At 41.7% G+C, this 12,102-nt stretch overlaps 1 protein-coding gene across 10 annotated transcripts in view; it reads left to right on the plus strand.

Annotated features, from left to right (window-relative positions):
- The window catches only part of Ppp1r9a (protein phosphatase 1 regulatory subunit 9A), a 267,569-nt gene that overhangs the window by 197,889 nt on the left and 57,578 nt on the right, over nt 1–12,102 (plus strand). For all 10 annotated transcript variants that reach the window (XM_052720720.1, XM_052720718.1, XM_052720721.1 and 7 more), the window contains one exon: nt 2,528–2,683. In XM_052720720.1, the coding sequence (XP_052576680.1) occupies nt 2,528–2,683 (156 nt within the window). The remainder of the gene's footprint in view (nt 1–2,527; nt 2,684–12,102) is intronic.

Below are 12,102 nucleotides of genomic sequence, written 5' to 3' on the forward strand. Positions count from 1 at the left end.
CTCTTCAGGGCTTAAAACAAATCAGACTCAAGGCAGTAAAGGGGACTCAAGACAGTGAAAGACATACTTTGTCTTCAGGATGCTCATAGCCTAATTGGAAAGAGAAGGTGCTGGTAAATGGAAAGACAAAAGGAGTTATAATTTCAGCAGAGTTGGAAGTCATTTGGATTTATGGAAGAAAGGAAGTTGGGAGAATCAAAAATAAAAGAATCTGGAATTCTTAACAACATATATTTGCAGAGGTAATTTTGATAGAGGGTATAATAGCAAGGGAGAACTATTCTTAGAAGTAAGAATTGCTTACACTTTTGATTCTGATTCTGAAGGAATGCTAACTAAACTAGTAGCGACCTAAAACCAACAAGCTACATTGTTGTGTTCCATTGGTAAGGTCAAAGGTACTTGGAATGATACTTAAAGTTGACCCAAGAATGTCTTTTCTTGTGACATTGTAGCATGACACTGTAATCTATAAAGTTCATGCTCAAGGAACATGAAATTGAATTAAAAAGAAAAGGATCTCAAAAGAAGATTCGTAATAGTTTAAGCTTATGATTTTTCACTGGCCATTCATATAGTTGTCCTGAGCCTCGTCTAGCTGTATGTGGCCTGGGCAGGTGGGCACAGGTTAGATACACCTCTTGAGACTAGTGTTTAAAGAATTCTAGATTTCTTGGCACTGAACTGCCATCTATATTAAAAATGAATGAGTCACTGGTATCAACCTCTTCCCCTTCCAGCCAAGATGTCTTTAATTGTACTTGAATAAGAAAGATGGGGAGCAGACCCAACTTTCCTGTGGCCAGTTTGAAAATTACTCTTCTACATGAAAGATCCTAACGTTATTTCTTTAGATAAATGCTGTGAGGTTGTGGTCTCTGTGATCACAGTCCCTATGTGAAGAAGAAGAGTCCAGAAGGTGTTGAGGCAGTGTGTTATTGTCAGTGGCCCACAGTTTCTTGGACATTGTCTACTTCTAGGCTCCATAACTACAGAAATGCTGAGGCACGAGGAAATCAGAACACAGCCATGAAGTTTAGAGAGAAAGAAATCTGTACTGTTGACAAAATGCAGTGGTTTTATTTGGAAAAGAGAAGCCTGAAGGCAATTGAATGCTGGCCTTTGAGACTAGGAAGGATCACTTGGAGGCAAATGCCCAGATTTCCCCAGATTTCCCTTCATTGCCAAGCACAGGTAAAGGGTGATGCCATCTCCCACAGTGGCAGCCTGAGTACAGCATAGAGGAAAAGCAGCTCTTGGAGCCCAGGGTGCCTATCCAAGGAATCCATCACCCCATTGTTTGTGAAGGCTGGCTTGATGGCAATACGAATTCGTATCTGCACTCTCTGTGTTGAAAAAGCTACTTCCTGAAGGAGCAGGGATGAATTAAACGAACTTGGTCTTTTTAACCCACAGAATCTGTGATTTATCCTTAAATTACAGAAGGTAAAGATGTCAGGCAATTATTTTGAATTATAGCCTCATACCCTGGTGCTGCCAAGAGGAGTTACTTTCCAATACTGTTGGGGAAGTCGGTGACAAAGACACACATTTATTTCAGAGGTCATGAACTCAAATACCTACAGGGTCCTGCTGGCTTAGGAAGGAGCCAGCTAACACAGAACAGCAGTTAGTGAAGTTTTGTGAACTAGAAAGTGAATGGCCAATCTAAGTTGGCCACCAGGCAGACATGGCCTCACCATGTGCACAGATCTTTGGCTCTCCGAGAAAAAGCTGGAAATCTAAAAACGTAGGTGATTTTTTTTTCAGACTGACAAGATAGTTTTATATCTAGATAATGCAGCACATGTATGGTTAGAAGCCCTGAGTTTGTCCTTCACGGGTTCAGGCCCCTAATTAACAATCCAAACACAACTGATTGAAGTCTGGGGTGAGGGCAGTTAAGCTGCTGTGGTTTTGAAAGGCTTCTAAAGCTTTGCCGCCTCTGTGGACCTTTGACCTCTGACTCCTTCCTCCTGGCTCCAGATAGGAGATGGCTCAGGAAGTAGGGATTTAAAGACACCGCCTGTTTCCTGAGCTGTTGAGATGGCTCAGTAGGGAAAGGTGTGTGCCACCAAGCCTGATGACCTGAGGTCAATCCCTGGAACCCACATGGTGGAAGGAGAGAACAGACTCCCCCAGATTGCTCTCGGACCTCTGCATATGTGCTGTGGCATTTATATGCCCTCACACGTACACACACATAAATAGGTGTAATAAAGAAATTATTTATTTTCTTTATAAAGATGATTTTATTCAGTAAAACTGTCAAATGCTCCGAGTGATGAGCCGTTCTCACTGCCGATGCTGTTCACTGTTAAATGCACATGTCTCTGTGGTCTGCACTTGGTAATCTGGATCTCTGCACTAACATTTGTGTATAACATTGGGTGCATGAGGCATGCTTGATTTAAACATTAACACGCTTAACGTTTGGTGACATGCTTTTCTCTTATAAAAAATAGTTTTAATAACAACTCTATGTAGGATAAGGACAGTTGTATTTCTGAAATCCCCTTCCTTTCAGACTGGAGAATATGCCACTGATGAAGAAGAGGATGAAGTTGGACCCATTCTTCCTGGTGGTGACATGGCCATTGAAGTCTTTGAGCTCCCTGAGAATGAGGACATGTTTTCCCCATCCGATCTGGACACAAACAAGCTCAGTCACAAGTTCAAAGAGGTGAGCACTGGCCTGCACAACCTTTGCCTACCTGCTCCTTTCATTGTTAAATATGTTTTTATTTGGGCAGTGAACCAGGAATCATCTGTTTTCTGATTAAATCGTTTCAATAACATTATCTGAGTCTTCCATTTGAGAGCACAGTTTTAGCAGATTGCATTCAACTGTCACCAATTTTAATGTTTGTCACTTGTCACAGTAGCAGTTTATAACTTTGGGCATCATTTCAGGATACGTGCAAGTTACATGTATATTTTTTACTTTTACAGATGCTCTGCTACCTGGTCATGACCTCTTTCCTCTAGGGCACTTATTTTTCTAAAAAGCTGTTTTTCTTTGTTTTCCTGAAGTAGACAGATTTCTAATAAGAATAACGTGCCCAAAGGGTTCCATTGAAGAGTTCAATGAGCAGACTTTGAACAGTTAATGGAACCACCAAGGAATGTGACAGCAGGAAGCCATCACCCTCCCCTGGCCTAAAGAAGCCATCCGATACCCCCAGCTTTGCAAGATGCAATCCTGCTGAAAATTGCATCTAGGGCAAGGGTGATGGATGCCCTGTCCCTCTCATGCTGTCCTCCTGCCAAATCCCCAGTCACACCCGGGGAAGGGAGTCTAGGCTAGGGTGGGCTTGGAACTGAAGGGCTCAGCCTGCTGAAGCACCGGATAGACCCTTAGTGTGCGTGTAGAGAACCAGATAGATTTTTCTCCTCCAACTCTGGTGTTACAGGATTCTCTTAATTGCTTTAAGTGAAAATACCTGTTTTAATGCTTTGGCAAAGCCACAAGCTGTCATTATTTTATCCAGTCTTACTTTGGGCCAACTATATGTTTTCTTACTAGATTCTGTGATCATGATTCTTCCACAGACTGTGCCCTCTGTCTTTGCCCAGTTCTTGTCAGTTAGGAGTTGAGTACTCACTGAATAATTGGCGTCAGGAATGTACAGAGAATTCATTGTACAGTGCACCTGACTTGATTCTTCAAGTAATTGACAGCTTGGTCAGCATGTTTATTAAGGATTGTTTCCCTCTGCTCAGAAGGCTTTGCCATTTTCTTCAGACATTAGCACCAATGACTGAGAGTAAAGAAGAACTGTCTTAACTTTCCTTCTCTTTTAATCTTTTTAAAAAACAATTTCATGCATGTCCACCATGTACCTTGATCATAGCCAGCACAGCTCATCCCCCCCATTACCCTCAGACACCACCTAGGTATAACAGTGTCCCACCTTCATGTCATCTCCTTTGGGGCCTGGAGGGACCCAGAGAGGCCAGTTAGTGCTGCCTGCCAGAGTGTTGACTGACCTTGTTGTAGCTAGAGTTTTCCTGCCTGGCCCACAGTCAGGACAAATCTCTCTCACCTGCCAGTCCCACAGTCTCTCAGACCCAACCAAGTAAACACAGAGACTTATATTGGTTTCAAACTGTATGGCCGTGGCAGGCTTCTTGCTAACTGTTCTTACAGCTTAAATTAATCCATTTCTATTAATCTATACCTTGCCACATGGCTCGTGGCTTACCGGCATCTTCACATGCTGTTTCTCATCGTGGCGGCTGGCAGTGTCTCTCTGACTCAGCCTTCTACTTCCCAACTTTATTCTCCTCTTTGCCCCGCCTACACTTCCTGCCTAGCCAATGGCCAATCAGTGTTTTATTTATTGACTAATTAGCAACACATTTGCCATGCAGAACATCCCACAGCACCTTGTTTTGATCTTGAGCAGGTAACCATAGCTGCAGAGGGTTCATGAGCACAATGACCATGTCATCTCCAGGTGACAGCGTCTTCCAACATTCCTCTGGCTCTTACATTCTTTCCACCCCTTATTTCTCAATGTTCCCTGAGTCTTGTATATGAGGGGGGTATAGATGCTTCATTTAGGGCTGAGCATTCTCAAGGTTTTTCTTCTCTTTTTTCTTGTACTGGGGAGTCAAACCTAGGGTCACCGAGTATCAATGTGCTCTACCACTGAGCTGTGTATCTTTAGCCCAACTTTTCCCTTTTTAAAAGTTACTTTAGTCTCAGCAGATTCGAGAGAACATTTGGCTTAAGTTATTTTTATTGTAATCAAATTAGTAAGTTGATTTGTGGGGAAATGACATCTTTCTCACACTACTAATCTTTTAATGGAAGTTTATAGCTATATGTACTTAAAGTGTTTTCTCTGACCCCTCAAAAAGTTATATATATATCCCTTATTGTTACATAAATGCCCAGCTATAAGCATTGAAAGACATGACTGGAATAACTAAAAGCTGTTACAAAGATTGTGTTAGCCTGGGTGTGAGTTAGAGAATCTACTTCTTTTTTCAAACATGACGTGACTGAAGTGGCTTACTGAAGACAGGAATTTCTGGTCCTGAAATTCTGTCATTATTGAGTTTTGTGAATTTTTTGGAGAAAGTTTTTATTCATTTGAAATTTTTTCCTAATAAATTTTATTCTGTGATAATTTCATATGTGTATATAGTGATTCTGGTCACTTCTCCCATCCCTCACTCTGGTTTTCCAAAAACTCTTCCAGTCTCCCTTATTCCTTACAAATATCTTTCTTATGCTCAGGAGTTTTGTTTTGTTTTGTAACCTGTGGGATTTAACTAGGGCCCTGTGACTCTGGTTTAGAACTAACCATCAGAGCCTGGTGTACTCATCAGCGTCTACACAGCGAGGTGCTCTGGATCCCACTCTCCCAGAATCTGCTAGTTGCCGGTAGATCAGCATTAAGCAGTAGGGCTGGTGAGCTCCTCTCCTTCCATAGCTGACTGTGCTGGTCTATCAGTTTCAGAAGGTCTATGTTAAAGTCACTAACTGCCCTTTTATCCATCCCTATAATTCTGTCACTTCTGGTTTTATATATTTTATTTTTCTCATTAGCTGCACTTACAGTCAGGATTGTTATAGCATCTTGATTTCTTGTGATATTATTCTGTTCTCACATGATACATGGGGCCCACTTCTGTTTTGGTTAATAGGAAAACTCATCACTGGGTTTCTTTTGCCTTGCATTTCCTTCATAGCATCTGAATTCCTGTTTATTTTTATTCATTCCATATACTTTTATTCAAATGTGTTTCCTTTCAGTAGGCTATTTCTGAACTGTACTCTTAAATACATTATTATGAGAGTCTTTATATCACTTAATTAGTGAGTGTAGTCAATTTATGTATACTTTAATCACCTTACTGTTAGAAATTTTGCCCTCTTGGCTTAATATGTTATTTCCTATATTTTCTTGTTTCTTTTTTATTTTTCTACCTATCATCAGAAATATCAAATTTTCATCTGTTGCCTAAAAGTTAATTTTTTATTTTATTTTCACAATAGTTTGACTTAATTTTAAGTTGTTTTCCCTATCAGTATAATACAGAAAGCAGGTCAGCATCTGTGATTTTAATCGTTAGCAAAATGGTGCCTACAGCACGTGACTGGGATCTTTTCTGTTGCCACCCATCTTTTGTGTTTCAGGAGTCTTCGCTAGGTATGCCTGTTAGAGTGGGACTCTTTCCAGCTCCCCCCAGCTCCCCTCAGCCCCGTACTGTGATGAGACCTCAGAGCTACTGCAGGGCCATTTACCCCCAACTCCATGGCTCCCTTCCTACCGCAGCGCCAAAGGGTCCTGTCACATGGCCGCAAAGTTAAATTAACAGTCAGGAGGTCACAGCTTCAGGGTATGAGCAGGCTGGGCTGATTTACCACCAGGTGCACACCTAGCAGGGTTATGTGGGAAAGGTGAGGATCAGTTAAATATTGTCTCCTTCCTCGTTGCTGGCATTCCTCAGCTTTAGGCCTTCACCTTTGCAACATCAGAGCCCCATGTGCTCAGTTTTTAAGAATTCCTTCACAAGCCTCTCTCTCTCTCTCTCTCTCTCTCTCTCTCTCTCTCTCTCTCTCTCTCTCTCTCTCTCTCCCCCTCTCTTCCCTTTCCTTTCCTTTCCTTTTCTTCCTTTCTTCCTTTCTTTCTGAATTAATGAATAGTAGCCTGATGTGTGCCCTTCTCTCTTCAGGCAGATCAAATTGCTTTCAAGAGGGGAAGGACACAGCTTTGTTAGTTTGCTGTGCTGAACCCACCTGAAAGTTTCCCCTACCTAATTCCGCCATGTCTGCCTTTATTTATTTATTTTATTAATACTAGCGTCTGCTTTCCTGTGGCATGTTTACTCATTCATATGCCAGCTTTTCACAGTGTGCTAATTTATTATCATACTTTATTGTGGAATGAACAGGCAGTTAAAACTGAATCTGTCTTTTGCCCATCTCCCACTTTGTTAGGATTCTTACTGACTTCACTTTGGAAACAGTCTGTAATTTCCACTTTTTCTGTTTTATTTTCATTTTGACTTGAATAACTGGAGAAATTGTTTTGAGTCTGTAACTTATTTATTAATCTAGCATTTTATTACATTGTGATCAATACTATTTTTTCCATACCAATTTGTTTGAAAAATGATGTGTTTATTGTAGATTAATATGGATATTTGTGATTAAATTGTTTTAAGTGTGCTGAATCCTTATTCATTTTTCATGAACCTAGTAAGTGGAGGATTTATAGTTAATTATACTTCCGTATTATTTTTGTCTATTTTCATGTTACATTGGAAGCACATGAAATATAACAATAATTTCCTTTGGCTTTTAGATTATACTCTGATGTTAATATTTGACAGTCTCTTTTGTTGTAGTGTTAAGTGTGTATACCTACATCTAGCAAAGCCAATTGCAACATTTCTTTTATTGGAATCTAAAAATATACAAAGTTAGAGTCTGTATCTTTTATTAAGAAAATTTCGTCAGTTTGAACTTATTGTAATAGTTATTGAAGATATTTATTATGATGCTTAGCTCATTTTATGCATTGTGTTTCTTTTATATTTGTTTGCTGTTACTTCAGGTTATCTTCAAGGCTTTAAAATATATTCTCTACATAATTTTAAAAATTAAGAACAAAAATACTATTTGCAGTCTCTGTATAAAGATGTTTGATAAAATCTTGAGTTTTAAGAAAAATGAATATTAAAATTTGTTAAAGTATTTTAAAAATATTTCCAGTAGCTTTATAATATATTTGCAAATATTATGCTCTTCTGTTTTTCCTTTAAAAGTATTATTTCCTGATTCTTTGGTTTTTAATTTCTCAGAGAGTGTCTCTGAGTAATTTATTAGGTGTTTATGGTGGATATAGTTTTTGTGAGCTTTTCATACCAAGAATTATGTTCTAATTATTGTGACACCATGATAATTGGCTAGGCTTGACATTTTCTTCATCAACTTTTTTTACTGCAAATGTTAAATGGTCAGCTCCATTGCCTTAAGCACATTTTAAAGAAAAAGCCTAATATTAGTCTGAATTCTATGCTTCTCTTCTCTTTGGGCTCTACTTCAGTTTTTGACTCAGTTTCTTAGAAGTTGGCTTCCTAGCCTAGATTTTCTTCTTCTTTTTCTTCCTAATATCCCCCTACCGGAGTACTGGGTGGAGGGGAGCAAACACTCCACCACAGACCTACAGCCTGAGTCCCTCCTTCTAATATAATAACTTTATTTTAGATTTTCATTATTTTATTCTCATTTTGGTTCATTGTAAGTCTCTGTTGGGTTGGTTTTTTTTTGTTTTGTTTTGTTTAATTTCTAAAAATAGTCATCAGTATTTATTAATTGTTTGGTGGTTTAATTTCTCTCCTTCCCCATGTCTGAGGCTCTCAGACCCCTGTCATCTGTTTTTGTCACTAGACACGTCTTTGACTTTGGATTCCCTTATACCCGTACCCCAGACTGTGTGAACCGCTGGTCTAGGAAGTAGTCAGCCTTTGCTCATTACTCGTTACTTTCTCTCCCCCTGGTATCTCCGGGTGGAACTTTAAGAAAACTTTACCCGTGGACACATGGGTTTGCTAATTGTGCTTACAGTTGGTTTTCCTCTCCGTTAACTTTGAAGTCTCAAAGTGAGATCCATAGTTTCAGCAAGAGAATAGTCTGTAACTGCAAATTCAGAGCTTGCTGTTTCATCCAAGACAAATGAGGAAAAAGCAGATCATGCTGTTCATCCTCAAGGGTGTGGCTCTCTCTCCTTGACCCTGCGTTCTACACTCCAGGTGTGCCCCAGGTCAGCACCCTCCTTCCTGCCTTCTCTCTCTGCTCTGACAGCTGCTTCTGAACAAATGTGAGAGAGCAGGGAGGTGAGCTGCCCTAAGGTCGCATTCTTTGGCAGGAAGGCAGATGTTGTCCCCCTTTGCACTGGGTGGACTGGTTCTCCAGCAGCCCGGGGGTGTAGTAGAGAGTGTCCTGACACCAGATGAAGCCTGGTGGTCTGTTCAGTTGCTTCCTGCTCGTTTTCAGCCATCTTATTTTAACTATTAGCTTAAGCTGAGATAGACTTTTGCCTCCTGCTTTTATTTGAGTTTTGTTTGCTTGTGAGTGTATACGTGGTATATACACGCATGTATGCGCAGATGCCCGTGTTCACAAGGAAGCTAGAGGACGTCCAGTGTCCCGCTCTATCACTCTCCCTACTTATTCCCTTGAGACATCTCTCACTGGACCTGAAGCTCGCCAGGCCAGCAAGCTCCCCACCCCAAGGGTCTCTCCAGCCACTGAATAGATCTGGTTCCTGTTCCTGAGCACTTTAGAGCCTGTGAACCGTTGTGTTGTTTTTTCTGCCGTTTGGGCTGAGAGTTTTTATGACTGACTTCCCCGGGTGGGAGGTAGAGAGGCCCATCAGAGTGGGCCCTCTCAGCAGGGCGGAGGTCCCCCACAGCACTGCTTGGGAGCCAGGACTTCTAGCACCAGAGAAATGAAAACAAATCTGCCTTCCTCTTTAGGGAAAGCTGAAGTCTGAAAGTTGTGTTATTTGATTTAAGTCTGTGAAAAACAAGCTAGAAAAGTTATAAATGCTCTGGAGAATAAATAAAGCCATCTTTGTGAATGTTCCATTAGCAAGTAGGGAGCTGTGACTTGTTACCTTCTTAGTAGTAAACAGATATTTATTTTTAAAGGAGCTCTAATAACTGGCTGTCAGATGGAACCAATATGTTCCTCATTAATAACCACATTCTGAGAATCTACCCAGAATGGCCCTGTTAGAAACTTGCCCTGCGCTTCATACACTGCCCTTGGTGGGGACCTTCACGTCAGGTTGAGTTATGACTCAGCTAGCTAATTCCAGCTTGGTTTGCATATGTAGTTCCCTGAAAATAAAATCCACTTTTGTTGATATAGAGATGCCGTCTCTGAAGCCTTGAACACAAGCGGCAGAGGGTTGCCCCCGCTTCGTTTTCCATAGCATCAGGCATCAGCAGAGATGCCCCAGCTCCTCCTTCTGTGGAGCCCCCCCCACGGTGAACAAAACAGGCCTCAGTCCAGTGCGAACATGAGGGTTAGAAATCTGTGCAGTGCTGAACCATCTCACAGCGTTCTGTGCAAATGCCAGGCATTGCTGGCTACCCTGTGCAGCAAGAGCAGAGAAGGTTGGGCTTATCTGATTAGAAAATGTCTGGTTTCAGAACCCTCTTCAATCTCGCCTGCAAAGATAACGTGTTTCACTTCAAAAAATATTTTCCATGCCTGCACAGGCTAAGTAGAGTACAGCCATTGAAGCTGATTAGCTTCCTGCCTGCAGCTGCCCATTTTTGGTGGTCATATATGGCCATTTTGATTCCGTGTTCATCTTATTGAAAGCAATAAACAGCCCACGCACAGCAGCACACCTACAGAATGTGAAGTGAGACTTCCTGCTCATTGGAGAATTGTACATTTGTATCAGCTGAAATCCCAGGGTGGACACTGGGGGTGTCCACGTCGCAGCTGACAGGGAAGATGGCAGAGCCTGGGCTCACAAGTTAGGACATAGGCCTGCAACCTTTTGGGGAGGCACCAAGAGGAAGACACTCAACCTTCTACTAGTCACGTGCGTTTGCTCAGTTCCCTCATGCCGTGGCACAGCCCCGTTTTCCCTGTGAAACAGGGGTCTTCAGCCAGTCTTGACTAGTTTGGATACAAAAGATAAGAAAGACCGAGACCCTCTGGCCTAATGATAGGAGAAAAAGCCTAATGGAGCCAGCCAGGAGCAAGTTCTCTCTGCATGCCTTCAACATCACCTGCAGAATGTGAACTCTGAAAGTCATCCATAGGTACTTCAAAGGTGGACTCTGCCATGTTCATGTGGCCTCGGTGACTATGTACCTGGCATGTGGTGCCCCTAACTAAATATCAGTTTAGTAATGAACATATTCTAAGTTGCTTTCCTATTTTTATGTTTCTCTTCTGTACGTATTGGGGTGCTCACTCATTCTCCATATGGAGGCCAGCTTTTCTGTGTGTATTGGGGTGCTCACTCATGCACCATATGGAAGCCAGCTTTTCTGTGTGTATTGGGATGTTCACTCATGCACCATATGGAGGTCAGAGGTCAACAATGGATACCTTCCTCTGTGACTCTCCCCCTTATTGTTTGAAAAAGGGATTCTCACTGAATCTGGGGTTCACAGTCAGGGCTAGGTTGGCTGGCCAGTGAACCCCAAGATCCTCTTGTTTCCACCTTGGGAGCCAGTTACACGTGTACATAGAACTCTTGGTCTTTTCCGTAGGTGCTGGTGTCCCTCATTCAGGTCCTCATGCTCACACAGCAAACACTTTGGCCACTGAGCCAACTCCCTGGATGCCGGTAACATCACCCGTTTACACTCTGTGTCAGGATCCTCAGAGGCCACCCAGTCAGAGCCATGATTCCTCATCTAGGGCAGTGATGATCACATGCACCTGGAGATGCTTTTTATAAGGATTGAATGAGAAATATTTGCATCGGGGAAGCCAGCTAGGTAAGCTGATGGGCAGAAGAAGTAGAGGAGTCAGGCCTGGGGTTGTTTGTCCTGCACCTCTTTCTCCCAGGGACACTCCAGGATGCAGTGTGACATCTCTGAGCCTCTTTCTCATCTGAGCAATGATTTGAACAGAATCTGATTTGCTCACTCCCAGAGCCATTTGCAGTAATATAGGAGGCTGAAGAAAAACAGGCAGACTCCTGCCATGTAAAAAAAAAAAAATTCCCATATTAGCAGAACTGTGGGCTGAAATGTCTACAGACCGGCTTTGGCAACCATTACCTCTACTATTTAAAGTCTTTTGTACAGTGTTTTACTGTGTAAACTGAAAAAGTTCAAATTGTATGTTTTTATGCCTTTCATGTTAATAATGATGGATACGTAAAAATTCTTTGAAAGGTCCATTGCACCCAAGATTAAAATACCCACATATCTGTAATTTCAGGCCTTGTGTCAACTAGGAAACCATGCCGTAGAGTTGCTGTTTATTGTATGAGTGATGTCCAGATTTTCACATTTCATTCTGTATCTGAAGAATTCACTACTTTTCCTGACACTAAGCTCTCACCGTTGGTGCCACCTCACTGCTAATGCGGCCAGCCTTCT

The sequence above is a fragment of the Peromyscus californicus genome, unplaced genomic scaffold (genome assembly GCF_007827085.1).
Source record: "Peromyscus californicus insignis strain IS unplaced genomic scaffold, ASM782708v3 Scaffold_6__1_contigs__length_162567912, whole genome shotgun sequence".
NCBI lineage: Eukaryota > Metazoa > Chordata > Mammalia > Rodentia > Cricetidae > Peromyscus > Peromyscus californicus.